Source organism: Notolabrus celidotus, chromosome 15, assembly GCF_009762535.1.
Source record: "Notolabrus celidotus isolate fNotCel1 chromosome 15, fNotCel1.pri, whole genome shotgun sequence".
NCBI classification, from domain to species: Eukaryota; Metazoa; Chordata; class Actinopteri; order Labriformes; family Labridae; genus Notolabrus; species Notolabrus celidotus.
The window spans coordinates 29,928,696-29,949,964 of record NC_048286.1 but is presented as its reverse complement, the minus strand read 5'-3'; the positions used below and the strand labels follow the sequence as shown (position 1 = coordinate 29,949,964).

General features: G+C 41.1%; 1 protein-coding gene across 1 annotated transcript in view; it reads right to left on the bottom strand.

The window, feature by feature from the left end:
- Positions 1-21,269, bottom strand: part of pappa2 (pappalysin 2) — a 100,709-nt gene that overhangs the window by 52,428 nt on the left and 27,012 nt on the right. Inside the window, exons 6-13 of the mRNA XM_034702073.1 lie at positions 20,439-20,578; positions 19,921-20,074; positions 19,557-19,749; positions 18,437-18,570; positions 13,635-13,817; positions 10,746-11,049; positions 4,399-4,527; positions 4,219-4,304 (exon numbers count right to left, since the gene is read on the bottom strand). Coding sequence (XP_034557964.1) covers positions 4,219-4,304; positions 4,399-4,527; positions 10,746-11,049; positions 13,635-13,817; positions 18,437-18,570; positions 19,557-19,749; positions 19,921-20,074; positions 20,439-20,578 — 1,323 coding nt within the window. The remainder of the gene's footprint in view (positions 1-4,218; positions 4,305-4,398; positions 4,528-10,745; positions 11,050-13,634; positions 13,818-18,436; positions 18,571-19,556; positions 19,750-19,920; positions 20,075-20,438; positions 20,579-21,269) is intronic.

Here is a 21,269-nt window from a genome sequence, read left to right as displayed (position 1 = left end):
TTTAGTCATTTTTAATTGTATGGTGCTATTTGTACTTTTCTTTTCTTCTCTTTGTTAGTTTGTTTGTGTGTGTTTTAGTTTCTCCTCTACCTTCTTATTCTGATCTTATTTTAGTCTATTTTATCTTTGTTTAATCTTGATCTTTTTTTAGGGAGCCTTTTTAACATCTGGCAAGGGACTACGGGTGTAAACTAGCCTTTTGGCTAACTCTGGCATATTACAAAAGTGTTAATTAATATGCATGATCCTTTTAAATAATAATAAATAAATAAAAAATAAAATAATAATAATAATGTGTGTAATGTAGCATGATAAAAAAAAAAAAAGTACACAAGTGAAAATTTGAATTTCCACTATGGGGATTAATAAAATACGTTTACCTTTACCTTTAAAACACACTATCTGACCAAGCAGCAACCTCCGGTCTAAAAATATGAGTCCAATGTGGAAGTACTATAAACTGCAGTTCATGGAGGATCGGCTTGAGTCTGGCTCCGGAAGTACTGGAAACCACATACACACCAATTCAAAAAAGCTGATCTATACAGCAGAAATAAACATGTTTACAGCCTGGTACAAAAGACGAGTGTAGTCTGGATAGTTCATTTCTGGATCGGCACACACTGTACGGGGGGTGAATTTTTTTCTAACGCTGAAATTTCAAAGATATTGAGATCACGAGTCTTCCAATGAGAGGCACAGCTGACTTGATTGACAGGCGGGAACACTGTAGCTGTTGGCGAGGAGGCTCAAAGCCCGCCTCTTGGCTGCAATATGGCTGCCGAGGACGATTGGCCTCAAAACAGTGCTCCAGAAACAGATGGGTGACGTCACGGACAGTCTATGTGTCTGACTGGCTGAATGTCACAGAAGTGATAGTCAACTCAACTCTAAAGTCTGGGTGCCGCTGACATGTAGAGCTACAAGCCCAGCCTGCAGCAGGAAGAGAGTCTGCAGTTCAGTTTGTGTATAGGCAGCACATGACAATAAAGCTTCCTGTCACATAATGAAATCATGTGTGAGGTTTATGTCCCCAGTTTGTCCAGCATTGAGCTCTGAAATGTTCTTCAGCCTCCTGGTTACACTGAAGTGCCTTCGGTAACCCTCCCTCCATGTTGTGTTTTGATGCTTCTGTTGTGGCGTGTCTGCGTGCTTCAGACAGGGCGAGGGCGCAGACACAGAGTATTGTCGTCCTGTGGTGGAATCACAAACCATGGGGGCGCTCTCTGTGGCTGCTTTGTTTGTCTTTCGGCCATGTTGTGCTGCATGTTTTTGGTACTTTTTACTGCATTTTTAACCACTTGACCCCGGGTTAACGATTAACATTCACCCCATGGTCTCATGGCTGTGTGACTGCGTGAGTGGATTTCTACATATCTTTCTCTTTCTCAGCATTAACACGACTGAAAATGTCACTCGTTCATCGTAATATGAACTGAATACAAACACAAACTTGAGAAAGTGGAACCAGAGTTGAAATATTCAAAACAGGTGAATCTTTTTTTTTTGGTGACTAAATCTTGAAAGTCCCACCAAAATATTTACGGGCAACAACATGACTCACTGAGCCACACGAATGTTTCTTAATGTTTCTCATCTTACCATAAATCTCTGCTTGTTGATTCAAAGAACAAATTCTGCATATTTGCCTAAACCTCAACAAATGTGAACCTGGCCGAAACCCAAACCCACAGTTGATCTTTTATATTTCTAAGCTCAGATTCGATTGTGGTGTTTGGAGCTACAAGGTGGCCTCCAGTCACATTGCTGCACCATGGGCTCATCGCACATCAACTGTCAGAAACTCAAGCTTTCAGAGCTGGTTAGGATCTCTCTCTCTTACTCTGGAGAGCTTGGCTGACTGTTGAAGATACATTTGATAATAAAATGATTTTTGAAACAAAACAAAAATGGCATAAATTTGATATTTGTGAGTGCCTCATCCAAAACCGCAACATACTCTTTGATAAAAGCCGGGAAACCTCATTTATCTTAATGCTCAGGAGTGCATCATGTGCCTGAAGTCTTTTATAGGCCAAAATTTGATAAACAAACATGTCTGACATGTTTGTAAGACTAAACAGTGTGCTTTAATGACAGGGAGTGTCTTCGTGTGTGTCCCTGCCAGTCTAAAGACAAGACGTTGTGGACTTCCAAATGGGATTTTTGACTTAGCAAACTGAAGACTTACTTTCTGCCCGTCAGGTCATCTGGTTCCTCTTATGTTGCGGTGATGCTACTTTAATGGTTTGTGGAATCTGTTCAAGCCAGGAGCTTTTATGTCTTGTAAAATTAAATTTGATTGATGTTTTTTCTTAACACCGCTGCGTGCACAAATGTCTATTAAGTGACTGCTCAGACACACTTAAACTTTATATGGTGTTGCCATTATTTTAAAAGAAACCCCACTGCTCAACATGCTTTCAGTTGGAAACTGAAATGTGTCTGTTTGTATGCAAACCTGACACGAACCAGCAATGGCGTTTTTCAACCGGAGGTACTTTACCCCGGAACTAGGGACTTTACCTTAGTTCAGGGGTAGATAATCTCCCCCTTAAAAAGACCCTGCTAGGGGGGTAGTACTTTTCAAAAAGCCCTGGGGCTTTTGGGGGGCGGGGCCTGCAATGCTGAACGTGTCTGATTGGTAGCTTAACTGCAGTGTGTTTATTCCGCCTGTTGTCCATAATAACATCACACACATGTGATCCACTTGATTTCTCTTTCTTTCATTTGTTCTATCTTTTTTGTATGTGTGTGTACTTTTCAAAAGAAGAAGCTGTGATTCTCTTGATTTAGCAGCTTGTAACAGTAGTCTTCTCTAAACCTACCGTGAATGCGTCTCTCCCAGTGTTATGGTTTTAAAAGTGACCCTGTAAACTGGAGACCTTCAGCTGAATGTAACAGTGTTTGTGGAGTTTACACAGCTGTTGAAACACAGAGGGAGTTTTAAGATTCAATATCCTCATCAGATATTTAATGATCGTCCAAAGACGTTTGTGAGGGATGCATCCAGCTGAAAGTCGGCAGTTAACAGGGTAGCTGTTTAAACCATAACACCAGCGATTTCTGCCACGGCTTTTTGAGTTAAAAAGGATTTTAAAGCCGTGTTGAAACGTCTTTGCTACTGGCACTTATCTCCTCTCACGTGTTGATTCAGTGAATCCATCCGTGATGAAATATAACACCACCTAAAACAGCGCCAGCTGAGTCTCTTCACGCTAACAGGCTAACTGTTGTGATATCTGCATTGCTTGAGAAAACTAGCTTTCTTTCACATTGATCGAACAATCATGACGATGTTCTACCGTGCTTTTATCAAATCTGTTGTGTCCTTTTCTTTAGTCTCATGGTTTGGCCAAATCACTCTAAAGGAAAGGAGCTCTTTAAACCAGATAGTTAAATGGTCAAGCAAGTTGATTGGTGAGCCACAGGCAGCCACAGCATCCCTGTACACTAACCAGTTACAGCGAATAGCCACCTCTATTTTAAATAATGCCTCACACCCTTTGCACAGTGATTTCCAGGACGCTGTGCAGGACACAGCGTCACAAGAAAAGCTTTGTTCCTGCTGCGATTACTGAGCTGAACAAGTAATAGCTTTTATTTTCCCATACAGTCAGCCCCCAATCTTATGACTTGAGCCCAGATTGTCTTATTTATTCACGTGATTCTATCGTTTTTATTGGTTGACTGTTTTCTGATATGCTTTTTAAATGGAACCTTTAGCACTCATTTTATCATGTCTATTCATTTCACCATTTTTAGTGTTAGATTAGTTTTAGGATATTTTTGTATGTTTTGCACATTAAGTAGATTGTTCTGTCTGAAGTCTATCTTGTAATTTTGTATCGACCTAACATCTCACTGGCTGCAAAACAAGTTTACCTACAGGTACAAATAAAGTAACCTGAACCTGAACCTGAACCTGCAAGTCACTCTTCTTCTGTGGTGGCATCTGTGATGAATGGCATTCGTCTTTGACTTACTGGTCTGGTGGTGAACTGCCTTTACTTTTTATTTCCTCCATACGTCACTGGCCTGATTTGCACAATCTACCCGGGGCTTCGGCCCAGCGGTCAAACGCAGACAACAATAGGGGGCTACAGGAACCTTTTAGTTCAGGGTAAAGTAGTTCTGGGGTCTGAAAGACCCCGGAACTCTTGGTCGAAATGCACCTCATGATACCCTTTTTCACTGCAGTGCATGGGACTCACTCACCATTACAGTTGAAGCCTGTCTCCTTCTTGCATTTCTTGGAGCAGCCGTCATCATCCAGCAGGTTTCGGTCGTCACACTCCTCTGACCTTCAGAGAATGAACCACAACAGTCATCAAAATCATCACCAGCGTTATTTTCAATATATTACAAGTCAGCGTTTCCATCAGGTGTGACACAAACCCCTGTCTGACGCCGTCTCCACAGTACGGCTGGCCGTGGGTGTAGACCAGAGGCGGGGAAGGATCACTGAGGAGACCGTCAGCTTCTACCTGGATCATGTACAGGTACTGGACTCCCTGCTTCACAGAGCTGGAGAGGAGAGAAGGAAAGGAGAGGAGGAGATCAGAGGAGAAAATGTTCTCATAATTGTTTATACCTTTTTTTTTTTGGCCAAATAAAACGCTTCAATAAAAGTCTGAGGATTGTCATGTTCTTCCAAGGAGCAGTAAACAAGGATCGACTGCTATGCGGTACAGTCTGACCTTTATATGGTTGTTGATCAATACCAATGATGACTCACTCAAAATAAAAAAAAAGGAGGAATAAGTGTGGTTATTGGTACCAGCGTACGGCAGGATGGCCCAATTTTCTTGCAGTAACCACTCTCTACTTGGAGCTGTGCAGAGAGGAAGTTCACAGTTTGTCTCCAAACAAATCAATGCAGCATAAATGTGATGGATTCTGCAGCAACAAAGTGGCACTTGCACTTTTGCTAGCTTCCATCTGTAACCTTGCTGATATCCAGTGACCTTTAAGCCCCGCAGCAGGAAGAGTGTGTAAAGATACCTTGGATCCAGTGTCAGAACTATCGATCTGTTTTGCTGAGCTGTGTCTATAAAAAGACCACAGATCGACTGCTTCTGTTTCCACCGGGCGGGAAAGTTAAACTGGAGAAGCACAAATCACTCAGGCCTGTCAGATCTCTCCAGACAGTACAAACTCCTTTATTAATTATGGATGACAGAAGGAAATTAAGAATTTGAAAACTCCTCTCTTACCGATTCATCTAAACTGTATCCACATTTGGACAAATCCTCAACCTTTTTAACATGACTCTCTTCTTCTTTCTCAGAGAGGTTTCTTATTACCTCAGGATTATTATGTTAAGGTTAAGATCATCTTATCTTTGTTTGCCTTACTCCATATCCTACCTGCCTCTTTATCGCAAAGACAAAAAGCAATCAGCAAAAATTGTGAAGAATTATTCTTAATGGACGATCTGAATGATACTTATGTACATGTTAGAATCTAACAAAAAGGTCAGTAAGGGTAAGAAAAGTTCATATTTAACAGTTGAGGAGCAATGAGTATGGAGATATTATTACAAAAAACTCATGATGCATCACAAATAACATCTCAAGACTTAAATAGTCTAGAAAGTCTGCTTCTACATGTTATCTGTTAAAAATAAGGCCAAAACTCACATGCATAACCACCACAGCTTCTAAAATAATCGGTCTCCCCACAGATTTAAACACTATCATCAATCAATCAATCAATCAATCTTTATTTGTATAGCGCCAAATCACAACAAACGTTATCACAAGATGCTTTTACAAACATAGGAGGTCTAGACCACTCTATGTCAAATTATGAACAGAGACCCAACACCAAGACCCAACTATTGCACCTCGCAATATTTAGCTAGTTACAGTGGCGAGGAAAAATATTTTCCAATTTCACTTAATTAGTCCAAAGAAAAATATTATTCATATACTGGAAAAAAAATTGCCATGTAGTGCGTCTGTGCCTGCAGTGTAATGACTGGAAGAGTAATTCAGTACTCGTCATACTGACCTGCGCTACCCACCCACTGGTTGGCAATAAAGCGTACTAATGACCTTGTTCATTTAAGACAATAGAATTAATGATGCGCACAAGAGGTGTATGTGACAAGACATGGGTGTACAACAACTCCAAATTGGGCCCTGGATAAATTCTAACCTGGATGAAGAGTGTGATATGGGTGGTGGAAACTGCAACGGTGTCTGTGAGAGCTCTCCAAGCTTGCTACTTAGTAGCTGAACTCGTAGCCAAATCAAAAAAGCCACACACTGTGGCAGAGAAATTAATATTACCTGCAAAAGCTATTGTAAATGAGATGCTTTGCCCTGACTCAGTTAAAGAAGAAGCCAAAGCCCCTCTCTCAGATAAATAGATTCATACATTTTTGAGACTAAATGTGTCATTTTGTAATACTTTTGGTTGATGGTGTTACTCTGGATTTTTTTATGTAAGAAATGTGCCTTCCCTCAAAAAAGGTTGAAAAACACTGCTTAAAGTTGGGGTTGGTAATCAGATTTAGATACACTTTTTGTTATACTGGTTAAAATGATCTTTATGTCCCGATGGTAATCAATACATAATGTGTTCTTAAAAAAAAACCAAAAAAAGCTGCTATCTACAGCCGGAGTAAACCTGGGAAAACACCAACCAATCACGTTTTTGGGTGCCAAAATTTTAAACCAATCAAATCCCGTCCTGCCGTTCTGCCCGCCTCCTGCGCCTACATTTCCCCGGCGCTCACTCCCCGTCCCCTGCATCTATTTACTGCCCCTCTCACTCAACCTCGGGCCTGTCCCCTCTGACCCGATGAGGTGCTTTGCTCAGGACTGTAGTCCGGATCAGAGTCTAAAAAGCTCTCACCACGGGGGCTCTGACAAGCAAAAGAATTAATGACAATCAGTAAGTCCTACAGAAAATGTAGATGTATCATAGAGTCCGTCCGGACGCTGTAGGGATGACGAGCCGATTCGTGAACACGCTGAGCTTTACTAACCGGTCACTGTCGGCCGTGATCACGCCAACCAACAAAGCAACAATCAATGTTTGAATGAATGAAGAACTTCTCCGCTTGTCTCTCCTCTCTCCAACTCACACACTCTACACCTCTCCTGATGCCTTCACTGACTGTCAACACTGTAGGAATTAAGAACATCTACACTGAACACCTTTAACAAACAGTAGAGCTGTTACAGTATTATATATGTATTATAACTTTTCTCCTGATATCGTGTCACCGGTACAACTGGATAATGCTAGCATGATAGTTGTGAGTACTAACAGCAGCCATGTTTGTTTGTGTTTTTAACTTTCACTATGAGAATGTTTTGGTGAGGGCCGCGTTTGAATCAGTCACGATCATATGGTCATGAATCAGCGGTGCTCGTGCATGTGAGCGGGGGGGCGTCGTTTTGGAGGAGCTCCGAGGGGAAGGGGGGAGGAGTTAGACGGAGTCATGAGGAAAAGCTACATTCAAATTCATGCTAGTTTTCCGAGACTACCAACCCCAGCTTTAAGTGTTTGGCTCTTGGTAAAGAACTTGTAATAGGAACAGTGACAGAAAATTTTAAAAACTTGGTTTGTAAAAGAAAATGCTTTTTGTAAAGTTTACAGACCAAAAGCCTTACACTGATGAAGCTTCAACTCAAAAGTATTGACTAATAAAATGGGAGTCAACTCAGGGTCTTCTCAAATGAACACTCAAATAGTCAACTTGGAGAGCACAGCTTCAGTTCACTCACTGGTCTGAGAGTCAAAATGATTTCCTTTAATGTTCCTTCCCAGAGAACCTGTTTAACAGACTGAAATATAAAGGTTTCTGTTTCCTGAGCAGTCTTGTTTTGGCTCATCCCTCCCTCTCTGTGTTCCTCTCAGGGCTAACCGTGGTGTAAATTCAGCAGGGGAAACGTCTGAGGGCCAGATCCAAGCAGTCACTGGTGTTTATGGCCTCTGCTGCTCACATTTGGTTCATATTCAAAAACTGAAAGAAAAAAAAAAGCACCTCTGCTTTCTTTGCTTTACCTCTGCAGGGCTGTTGTCTCCCTCTGTCTACTCAGCCTTATTTATCCCATACTTCACCCTAAGTATCTTGTACTTTGCGTTTCATTTTCCCCTCCCCCTGCTCTCTTTAGGTTAATCTATATCTTCTCCAAATCCCTTTGTCTCCTCTCCTCTTCCCTTCCCTGCCTTTGCTCCTTCTCTCTTATTTCCCTAACTCATTGCTCTCAAACACCGTTCTCCTCTCACATCAACCCCTCTCTGCCCTCCTCACAGTCCTGCATAACTCAATTCCCAATGGCTCTTACATCTTTTTGTACTTAGACACAGCTTGTGTAACATAGAGGACGTGTTCCCTGAAAAATAAACTGTTTTTGAAGCTGTGTCCAACTTACATCTGCCCTGCTCTGAAAAACAGCTACAGCTCCTAAGATATCCAAAGTGCCAGAGCTTTGAAATCAGCCCCCGCTGAAGGACAACTGTCACATCCTGGCAGGTACGTATCAGCTTTTAGTGCAGAAGCTTGTCAAGATATCATGAGAGAGGGGGGATTCAGAGAGGACTGCAATGTGGTGAGATTAAAAAAAAATGGATTGCGGCTTTACATTTGGATTCCAGTAATCATTTGGACAGCCTGCAATACCAGACAGGATACTGTACAAACTGATTCAACCTAGCCCCAAAAACTTCAGCATGCTCTTGATTGAATATATGCTTGTTGAAAGAGATTTGGATCAGTAGCCGCAGCTTAGCATCCCCATGTTGGAAACATTTGTGTTTTGGGCTGTTCAAACAGAACCAGACCCAAACACTTTGGAGAGAGACAGATAACTGTGGATTAGCAGATCTGAGGACTCTCACACAGACATGGAGGTATGCTGTGGAGCATGTACTTAGTATTGACCCTAAATAACCTTTTTTTTCCTTTTTACCCTCAGCCTTATTTTCCTCTGCTGCTGATGTCTGACAGGGCAGTGTGTGTGTGTGTGTGTTCGTACATCTGTGTGTGTGTGTGTGTACCCAGCATGAGTAGTTGGCATGGCATTAATGTTATAAATATTCATCTACACCTGAGAGAAAGCCAGACTTGCCTCAGGTGGAGTTCTGGGTCATTTACGGTGGCTTGGACAGAAAACAGCACACCTGTCAATTCCCATCACGCCTTGTGTTTACCTCCTGCACCGCATGATTAGTGAAAAAAGAATGCGTCTATTAACACATTTTGGGGTGATGTAACTCTAATCCCATCTGTGAATGGTTGTCTGTTGACCGTAGACTGTATAAAGAAGCAGACCGAGCCGCTGTGATGTCACCTACTGGTTTTGTGGACGAGGATTTTGAAGCCCTGATTTTGGCATCTTGAAAAAAGCTGCTAATGCCTCTGTGCGAGGGCTTATATGCTGCTTATTTGTTTTTTCTTTAACAAACTGTCCTTCCTTTTCATATTTTCACTCTAGAATAGGCAGCTCGATCGACCATATTAGCAGACATGTTCCTGTGACGACACACTCAAGGAGGAAAAATCAAATGTTGCTTCCGTTCAAACCAAGCCTGAAACCTTGGTGTAGCCTTAGACTCAGACCTTAATTTCAGCAGCCACATTAAGACAATTACAAAGTCAGCCTACTATCACCTTAAGAATATATCAAGGATTAAAGGACTCATGTCTCAGCAGGATGCAGAAAAACTGGTCCATGTATTTATCTTTAGCAGACTAGACTACTGTAACGGGGTCTTTACAGGACTCCCTAAAAAGTCCATCAGACGACTGCAGCTCATACAGAATGCTGCTGCTCGAGTCCTAACAAGGACCAAGAAAGTAGACCACATCACTCCAGTTCTTAGATATCTACACTGGCTTCCTGTCTGTCAGAGAATAGACTTTAAAATCCTGCTGATGGTTTATAAAGCACTGAATGGTTTAGGCCCAAAATACATTGCTGATCTGCTGCTACTGTATGAACCACCTCGACCTCTGAGGTCATCAGGTACTGGTCTGGGCATAAAACGTGCACTGCTGAAAACCCAATTGTACCATGAGCTCTTATAGGTGTGAGTATGTGACAAAATTTCAGTGTCTCTCCTTGTGGAGCTCACAGTGCCATGGGAGGAGGGGTTGGATGCTGCCCATGAGAGAAAGAGGGCAAAATATGCAGATTTGGTGGCAGAATGCAGGGAAGGAGGATGGATCGTAAAGCTCTACCCAGTAGAGGTGGGGGGTGGAGGCTTTGTTGGAGCTTCAACAACACGGCTACTCGAAGACTTGGGGTGTCGGGGAGCTAGGCTGCACAAGGCAACAAGGGAGCTTTCAGAGGAGGCCGAAAAGGCACGTTTCTGGCTATGGTTGAGAAGAAGGAACCAAATATAGGGAGTAAGCAGCTCCTGAAGAAGGTTAGCTGCAGGGAGTGTCAGGGAGATGTCCCTGTTCACTGCCCCGCCACCAGGAGATGTTCTGGGCTAAGGGTTGAAACATCTATTAGCGGTGGTCCCCAGCTGATGACCCTGCAGCTAACCAAAACAGGCAGCTACCTGTAAAACAAATAGCAACCCACTGAGTCTTCTCCTGATACCCTCTTCTTTTAAATAGTCTGTTCTGTTGAACCAGTGCACGTGTCCATTCACCAGCTGGAGTCACCATTTCAATCTACAGGGATGATCTTCAGGACTGAGACTAAAGTGATAACTATTCTTTGAGAGAGAGAAAAAAAACATGCATTTATTCAAACCATTAAACTCTCAGCACCTACCTGTCAGTGAAGGTCTGCTGGGTCTGAGGTGGCAGGGGTTTGCCAGTGAAGGTGGGTAGCCGCTGAATCCTGTACAGCAGAGGTTTGCAGCTGGAGCACAGAGGGCTGCCAGGGCCTGACGACAACATGGCAGCATCGATCTCCATCTTCTCATCAAAGGTGCAGAGCTTTATCGCGGCTATGGCGGCGTTTTGGGTGTCAAGACGCAGTGTGAGGGGCATGTCGCAGAAGACGTGCTGCAGCCCTAGATTAATGCTTTTGCCCGTGTCTGTTATCAGCTCTATGTTGGCTATGGCTGGGTTCTCTGTGAAGGAAAAACAGACAGACAGGCTGAAGGTCTCAACTGTAACTTCTTCTTTTGTAACTTCTACATGTTACATAGTAACAAAGTGAATATCTGTTGGCCAAAATGTATGAGTGGATACCTTATTAATGTACTCAAAGACAGAGGTAAGTGGCACTTTTTAAATATTGGTCTCCTGGTTCACAGTCTACTGTGAGCTGCTTCCTGGATGTCACTGTGGTTAGCTGTATGAAGTTAAACTTCCTTAACCCTCCTGTTACCCTCAAATGTACTAACATCCTTTATCCTTGGGGTCAATTTGACCCCAGCAATTTAATCCTCCAGAAACTGATTGTTACCCAGGTTTATGTGTCAGGTACTTTATGTTTCTTTGTTGACTATCTAAATAGCTCTCTAAATAAAATATATTTCAAGCATAAACACAATTTAAAGCATTCAGAAGGACTTTATTATAAAACGGAACATCAAAATGCTGCAAGTTTTTCATGCAATCATCGGCCCTGCCTTGTTTCTATGTTATCAAAACATATGACACAGGACTCATCATTGAATGTCTTTAGAGACATGGTGGCTGGAAATATTATATCTTAATATAAAGGTTGGCGGTTTGATCCCAGCTCCTGCAGTCACATGTGGAAGTGTCCTTGGTTATAGTAACCTCAATATCCTCCAAAACAACCAAAACAAATGTGTGTAAAATGTTGATATTTCTTGTGTTAACAGCTAAAACAGCGTGGGGTCAAATTGACCCGAAGAAAAACCTTTGTATAATTTCTTTACAATTTGAACCTTTTAATTTAACATTTTCCCAGTTGTCCCCATTAAATTAGTAAAACTCATGAAATATGAAGCCAAAAAAAGTCATTTGTCAAGTTGAAGTCAAGTTAGTCATTCATTTAGAGATGTTAAACATTGAATGGGGTCAAATTGACCCCAAGGATAATAGAGGGGGGTTAATAAATGCCTCACTTGTTATCGACTCTGTTTTGCAAGCTCAGGTTTTGTAGCTGTGACTGGATCGTAATAGCACCAACAAATGCTCCATATGAGGTTTGCTCTACAACTGAAGGTTTTTAGTTTTAAGGTCTTGATGGTTACATTGAATTTCTGCTGTTTACATCAAACGTGCCATTTTGGAATACAGGTCATTGACAGTGTGAGCAATGCTCAGTCATACTTACCACCTAGTTTGTTAACACATCCTGCTAACTAATGTGCAGTTTCATTTTCTACTTTGATCTTCACATTTCTACGATTTGAAACTAATGCACAAACTTTGTTATGCACAGAGAATAATTTCTGTCTTCATACTGAGTACGAGTGACTCAGGGGAACTTTTATTTTCGGCTGATTTATTTGGTCTCTAAGGACAGGGCCGTAGCTCCATCTCCTCACTGATTCAGATTCAGACTACTTTATTAGTCCCAGAAGGGCAATTCAGTTTTACAGTCAACCTGTCCATAGTACAAAATATACAGTAAAGGAAGTAAATAACACGCCGTGACATCAGCAACTACCACAACCAGTGGCCATACAGCAGAGCGGGATGCTCGATAGTTCTTGATTTATTCTGCCTTTTGTGCATTAAGCAGCCTTATGGCGGAAGGAATACAACAATTTGCATAGTGGTTTGTTTTCCACATCGGCACATGAGACCGCCGACCTGAGGGCATGATTGAAAATTCACTGCCAAGTATCTGATCAGGTTGGGTCAAAATTCGGTTCGCTTTCTGCACTGAAAGCGATCCTGTTTTGTATACAGTAGGTATAAGTAGTGTCTTCTGATGACAAATCTCATTCATCTTTCTATTAATAGACATACATGCATCTTTTCAATGGAATTGCTCACTTTAATCACCAACCCAGTCAAACAATCTAAAGAGCATGTTCTTGAGCATGTGGTGGGATTTCCGGTGTATTCCACTCCAACCTTCAAGGTGTTTGAACCCAACCAATCAGTGTCCGCAAGTGTGTTGCTACTGCTTGGTAGATGTCAGGTTGTGGATTCGCTAATATTTGCCCGTCTTACTGTCTCACTAGTTTGCCCTCTGAACAGTGGGAATAAACTGCACCATAAACCTTAGATCATGTTTGTGTTGATCTATAGTGCAGTGGCTTTCTACGTCCTCAAGACGCCATTGTGCCGCCTATTCTCCTTAAATACTTAAAAACCAAGACGCCCAGGGGCACTAATGTAAGTGCATGTTTGTTTACACAACATGCACATACATTAGTGCCCCTGGGCGTCTTGGTCATGTGACACTTAGACCAAAACAAGCAGTTAAATCAATTGAATATAGAAATGATGGATTCATCACAGATGGTCTTGTTCGCTTTTGTGGGCCATATGGAGGCATCAGTGTTAATTTACAGTCTGTTTTAGCTCCTCACAGAAGCTTTAATGAACTGATCTTAGTCGACTCTGAGCTGATGGATGTTTTTGAGCTCTGATGCTCCAAAATGTGAGATCAGTTTCTGCCAGATTTGATCGCTGCTCTTTCTAGAACAATCTGTGTTTGCAGTAGTGCTCTCTGAAATACAGATGAAAAGTGCCAGGACAAAGTTGTTGCAGCAGTGACACTTACTTGAGGAGATGTAGGTGACCCAGAGGGTGAGCGTGTGTGGAACGATAGGGTGGAGGAACCTCAGCGTGAGGGTGCAGCCCTCAGTGTCAGGACACGGCGACGTCACATTAGTGTCATAGAGGCTGAGTTCAGGACTCCAGGCCTGCAGACTGGGTTCACAAGGCTGCTCCACATCAGGCGGACCTGGAGGTCAGTAACACAGACATACAGGGTTGGGAGGGCTCTCATCACATACTGTCATTACAGCTTTTTTGTTCTAACATTTTTTGTAGTGTCCTGCTTTTCCCTCAATATCTTTGCCCACTTCTTTTTAAAAGTGACGGATTTAACAAAATTCCCAGTATGACTTTAACAACTTCCAGCAAACACTCCTATTAACAAGAGAGAGCAGCATTTTCCAGCTGAGGAAGTTACGAGTCATCCCTTCCTTACATAAACATGGCCAGAATTCAAAAACACAGTAGTACCTCCATTACCCCAGACAAAATGAGTTGTTAATTGTTACAGTGTAAGTGATTAGCACAATGGAATACCATTACGGTAGTGTTATTATCAGCTGTGTCCCAGGTGAAGGTAGGAAAAATCAAGATGTTAATGAGGTGTTACATATTTCACACCCGCTCGGATGACGTCCAGATTGGCTTAAATTGGCATGTAAACGAACCAGAACTGTAAACTATAATTTCCGAAAGCTGTTTCTATTTCTTAGCTTCCTTATTTTAATGACTACTGAAGCTCCAGACATATAAACACAATCTCAGATCCTTGTTTTAATTGTTTAAACTCAACACATTACACGTTGGAGCGATATGAACTCTGAAGCCCGCCTGATGCTGAAAATGGAACTGGAACTGCTGCTCATGTGGAGCAGGTGGGACAATATGGAGATGCTTATGCTTATGCAAATAGCTTATGAGGCCTTCAGTGAGATCAGAGGCAGGATGAGGGACCACAGCAGTACATGCAGTTTGTAGGATTGTAGTCTGCAAGTGGGTCAAACGCACAAAGGCCTTTGCAGTTTGTTGAGGCGGTGACATCAAAATCACCATAGTACAATCCCACATGAAGTGACAATTCTCAAAGCATTGAAGCAAATATATAATGTGACCCTTTGCTTGTGAAGTATGTGACATAAAATAAGTATCTGACATAAAACAAGTCAAGGAGAAGTATATGTTGTTTCAGACTCTCAATGACATTTAGATAGAGACCCCCTTCCTGTTTTGTGACTTGCAGGGATAAGTGTTGTGACCCTTAAGTAAGCAGAGCCGAAGGACAGTACAATAAAAGACCAGATGTTAAGATAAGTTGGTGCTCTGTAGTAGGCTATGTCACTGGCTCTCAGACCTATAAAGGGTCTTGGTCAACAGCATCCTGGGAGTCAGCAGATTTGCAGAGCTGTTCTCCCAAGCATTCCGGGGTGCTTGTTCGATACTGGTTTTAATTCTTGTAATAAATGTATTACTATGCAAGGAAGCCAGTGTCATGAAGATTCCCTCTGCATCTACACATCACGGGCAGTCAAGATATGACACTTGCAAATAACAAATATTAACAGAAGAAGAAAATGTGGTTCTTAAAATGACGTTCATGTATAAAATTGACCTTACTCTTTTCAATTGATGGTAAGAAAATGGATAATAGTTTGTGCGATTTTTTTATCCAGAGTATTTTTCTTGCTTTTAGGTAGTTTACTTTATGATACTGTATTGTTACATCATCATTTCCATACAGATGTGTCAAACTGCAGTTGCATCAACATGACACTGACTATAGTCCGCCTAATATTGCCAGTTAAAGGCTCAATATTTCCCTGTAACATCTTCAATATGAATGCCTCAGAGGTGTAATGCTGGACCAAGTCGTCCTATCCTGCTGCCGGCATTGAGAGGTTAAGAGAGGTGTTACAGAAGCAAGATGGGATCACAGTGAGCCGACTAAGCAAAGAGGGAAGAACCGTGTTGTGTATGTGTGTGCATGTCTGAGAGTGTGTATGTTAAGTTCCCACTTCTTGTGCTTCCACAACACCACAACGTAATGTCTTACCACACACTGGGACAGCAATATAATGCTGTTGCAGGATCATTATGAAAGTACAAAGACATGACGACAGCCAAACCTCATTACAGCTCTGTTGTGGACACAACTCTACTAGACATTTTTCAATTAGTGTACAGTACATCTTCAGAAAAGCACATTTCAGGATATGAATGGATTCATGTTTGTGTCCACACTCCTGCACGCCAAAACAACAAACTGTGATCCTTGTGGTGTGGAACTTGTGGTGATAACAGCAACATTTCAGGAGCAGGGCCACACCTCAACCGCGCCTCTTCCGTTTTCCCATAAATTCAAGCCTGACCATTTCCTCCTTTCTCGCTCTCGTTTCCGCATCCCTCCCTCCCTTCCCTTTCTCCTTCTGCTCCTCCTCTCCTCCTCTTCTCCTTATCCATAGGGCCCTGAGGGGGTTCGTCGTGCCCGGGTGCTACGGCGGATCCCCTATGAAGCTTCCCAAAAGCGACTACGAGTTCAAAAATCGATCAATACAGTAATCCGTAATCAATAAACTATCTTTCAAATCTCATTCTGCTGTTGGTGTGGTCCTTGCTAGTGAATGAGCTTTAATATGAACCAACAATGTGAGTGCACTTGCTTCTTTTGTAGCCTTTTGAAGCAAATGTGCACTCATTCTGACTTTCATAACATGCTTGTTATTATGTCTGAAGGCTTTCTCCTTCCTGAGGATGTATTGTTTTTATACTCCTACAAATATCTGTAAATCTGTGTCATCTTCCTGATATCAAAGATTTTGTGTTTCTCCTCAGTGCTACTTATGTCATGACTAGGAAGAAGTCAAGTTTGTTTTGACCTTCCTCATGTTCCGTGTCCTGTGTTTCCTGTTTTATTTTGCAGTTTACCTTTTGTCTCTTGTTGCAGATCCCTTTACCTCCTGTGTCCCACGTTCGTGATTGACCTGATGTGTCTAGCCTGTGTCTTGTTAACCCCACGTCTTCATTGTATTTAATCCCCGTGTGACCTCCCTCCTGTGTCAGTTCGTCTTGTCTTTTTGTCAGCGTTCCGGCTTGTGTCTTGTAGACTTTGCAAATTTTTGAATTAAAAGTAATTACCTTGAATCCTGGAGTCTCGCCTTTCTGGGTTCAATCCTGTGGTTAAGAGTGACAACTTACTTCTCACAGATTATTTATTTTGCATTTTCCTTTTCTAACCTCTTCATCCAACAGTTTGGTACGTGATAGTTTCTCACTCAGCTCTCTAAAGACATCCCTCTCTCATTTGTGCAACTAGCAGAACAATGAAAAACAGGATGCCTTTATTTACATTCATCTCTTGGCATTACAAAGCAGTAATGCTAGATGCAGCACTTCAACTACTTTAGTTCTTCTCAACAGGAGAGAAAGATCCTGTCATATTTAATCTGCAAACTCAACCCTGTGAAGACCTGTTCCCGTGTCACAGGCAACATTCTGTGGAAATGTTAAAGAAAAATTCACGAATAATTCCAGCCATCAGTGTTTTGCTCTGTCTCCGTGTCATCAGACACGATATCCACATTGAATTTGTCCAATTTCCCCCTCTTCCTTTCACTGCTGAAGGCAATATTGCCCGTCTCCGCTGGCTGACAAAGTGACCCCTCGCATCCCCGTCTTTAGAAGTGAAAAGGGAACCATGGGAGCCAGCAGACTGGCTGTCTCCTCAGCTGTGTGCATACCACTGTTTAGAGTAAGACTGTAATTGACTCTTTATCATCATAATGATCCCGCAGCGAAAGAGAGGGAGCCGTAATCCCCCTGTCCCTCCTCGCCACTTGTTTTGGAAGCATAAATTCCAGCAGAGGATTTCCACATATTTGGGTAGAGTTTCCACGGAGGAGAAGGAACGTTTTATTGTGTTCTTTAGGTATTTGGTTCACTGTTTCTCTTTGTCTTTTTCTTGCTCTTTAATCTTCATTCCTTCTCTTTGCTCTTTCTTAGTGTTCCTTTTTTTGTTGCTTTTTTTCATTTTTGTTTATTTCCCCTCACCCTACAAAGTCCTGTCAGAGGAAACCGGGCTTCTCCGGGAGTTATGATTGCAATAACAAGATCCATGTGCTTAAGAGTGTAATGTTTCAAAGTACAGTTGTACAGGATTACAAGATTCATTCTTTAAGGCTGTTTTGTTTATGACAGAGTTTCAACGTTTGAACAGCACCCAAACATTACCCAGTGCAGACGTTTTACCTTATAATCTTACCTCTCGCTTTGGCTAAACCAAGACAGAGAGCGGTCTGTAGCTGAAGGCAATTACCATTTAATGATTTTCTACTTTTTCCTTTTCCAGGAGCCATTAGCCTTGCACGCACCTGAAATTTACAGGGAAAGAGATGTGTGTGTGTGTGTGTGTGTGTGTGTGTGTGTGTGTGTGTGTGTGTGTGTGTGTGCGTGTGTGCGCGCGTGTGTGTGTGTTTGACTAGGAGGTTGCCCTGCTCTGTGGAAACAGGAGACAGAAGTAGAACTGAAGGACACAAATTCAAATCCTGAAGACTGCAACATCCCCGACCATCAGTGTGTCTAGCAGAGACGAGCGCATGAGGAAAAGAGTGAATGACAAAATACCATTTCTGATGTAGAAATCAATCACTTAAAACACTACAGTGGTGGAAATCTAAACCATATTTATCCAGGGGCGCTACATGCTGCTCTTAGATTTAGTTCAATTCAAACTGAGGTGTGTCAGTGCTGCAAAGAGTATAAAGTAAAAGGCTTCACTGAAGCACTGATCTTTTTTTAGGGGCTTTGACTGACCGACTGCCTCCTCGGGGGTCCAGTAGCCTGATGTGTCACAGATGCGAGGTGAGGTTGCCTCATGGGCGTACTGATGGAAAACACCGTCTCTCTCACAGTCTCCACAGCTGACACCAGATACATGGAGGGAGGAGCTGGAGGAGAGAGGACACAGAAGAGCTGGTTAGAAAATATTAACCTTATTTATTCTAAGCTCTGTAATAATAGTAATAATATAACAATAATAATAATAATAATAATAATAATAATAATAATAATAATAATAATAATAATAATAACAATAATAATATTAATAATAATAATAATAATAATAATAATAATAATGATAATAATAATAATAATAATAATAATAACAATAATAATAATAATAATAATAACAATAATAATAATAATAATAACAACAATAATAATATTATTAATAATAATAACAATAATAATAACAATAATACTATTATTATTAATAATAATAACAATAATAATAATAATAATAATAGCAATAGCAATAATAATAATATAATAACAATAACAATAATAATAATAATAATAATAATAATAATAATAATAATAATAATAATAATAATAATAACAATAATAATAATAATAATAATAATAATTATAATTATAATTATAATTATAATAATAACCAGTTTAAGGCATTATGATAGTTATTATTATTTATATTTATTTTAAAAATTATTATTATTATTAGGACTTATTGAAATCCTAAATATATTTGAAGCGTTCATTTGCAAAAACAGATAACTGTTTTTATAAATTTTCAAAAAACAGATTTCTTTTTTATATAGATTCCTAATAAAGTTACATTTTCAAGATACCTCTGATTAGTAAAGTCATTTTGACTTAGTCAAAGCCACCCAACCTCAGTTGTTTGACAATACCAAAAGCTAGTAATAGAAAAACTATGTTTTTTGAAACATTTTTAAAAAAAATTAAAAGTGAGCTAACTGTTTTTGCAATTGAACTCTTCATTTTCTACACTGTAGAATTCGGATCAGATTCATGGTAGACTGTATATTCAAAAAGGGAACAACAGAGAGTACCACGTTTACTGTGTCAAAGAAAGATATCTTTATGATAATGAGATCAAAAGCAGTCACACCCTTGGTGAAGTGGTCCTCTTATAGGTGGGAGCCAATAAACAGAGACAGAATCCAGACTCTGGTCTGTGATTATGGGGGCCTGAGGGATGGGCACAGGTCTCTGGTCCGTCAGCCACTTCTGGTAGACCAAGTCAAGATAACAGTGCATCCGGGCCACTTGGTTGGGGGTGAAATGGTTGGTGCAGTTGTCATCTAAAGATCGAATAAAAAAAAATAAACACTTTGAGAAATATATAAATTAGACCTGGCTAAAACATCATAATGATAAACATGGCTGACACATGATGATACAGGCTGTCTATTCTTTTTTTAACATATCTGATTGTGCACAACCTGATTAATGAAGGATGTGTATTGCTGTACCTGTGTAGCTCATGTAGTTGCTGTAAGGTGTGTCCTGGTATGTGGTGACTCCACAGGTATCATTGACAGCTCCAGGATCGTGGCAGGCTTTGGATTTGGGTGTGGGTGCAGTGTCAGCACACAGGTCTCCGGTTTCCATAGATGGGGTGGTTTCCTGCAAGGGAGAAGAGCTCAGACCACGAACACACATTTACAACTGACAGATATCAGAGGAAGGAGTCCACAGACAACCCCCTCTAACTGGGACGTGTAATGAGTTAAAGAAATCTTTAGGATAAGGCAATATGGTAGGGTATGAAGCAGCACAACAAATATCCAAAGGGGTAAATACTCTGCAGTCATCTTACCCAGAGATCTATTTTTATTATGAAATAGCCAGATGAACTAAAAAAAATCCTAATCCAAAGTGTGCCTTCATTTTTCTCCTCTTTTGAATCTCTGCATTTCCACCTTCATCACACTTAGCTTGAACATTTTGTCTTCACATTAAACACAAGGTGAAGAAAACTGAACAGTACCTGACACGGGTCATCACAGGAGTCCCGCTCGCTCACCCCCTTGAACACATGGTACAGTCCTAAGATGTGGCCCATCTCATGGATCATGGTGTTGTGGTGGCCCATGGTACCGAAGTAAGACGGGTTCAGCACCATCCCCCCTGAAAACAAAGCATCAGTTTGGATTAACAGCTTACCAACATTAAGATGTGTTTGATTTTTGATGATGTCAGTGGCTGTAAATTGTACAAATGACCAAAAGGTGTGGGAGTAAAAATGCAGAGGAATCAATATTTAATGGGTACAAAGAAATGCAAAGATTCAGCCTTTGTTTCATCAAACATAAATCCATGTAGGCACTGTATGAAAAAGTGGTATAACTGTAAACCTCAGGAGTCTAAACTACCAGCTTTGTGTCTCTTCAGCTGCAATTTCACCCTCCGCCACAGCTGGCTGGCATTTTGCAAAAGAGAAACAGACCGCCGCAGTAAAACAACAAGGAAATGTGACATTAGAACCAATTAGGAATGAAGTAAAACTTAAGTACTTGAAACCAAACGCAGAGAAACAACCAGGGTGATGTGGCTTTGGGGTGATTATATTCCTGCTTTCAGTATAAATGAATGCTCAGCAGAAACCTTGGATTTTGTGTTTTGTAGCTAATGATTTGCATCCCCCCTGTTGTGTTTAAAGAAGTGTCATGACTGCAGAGGGGCACTGTGTCTTTAAAGATTGTCAGCCATCCGTAAACTAAAAGGACTCTATGTTGCCCCTGTCTCCTTCTGCTGCTATATCAAAGCCTGACTCAATCCATCCTCCTGTACTGCTCCACCTGCTTCTTCAACATGTTGT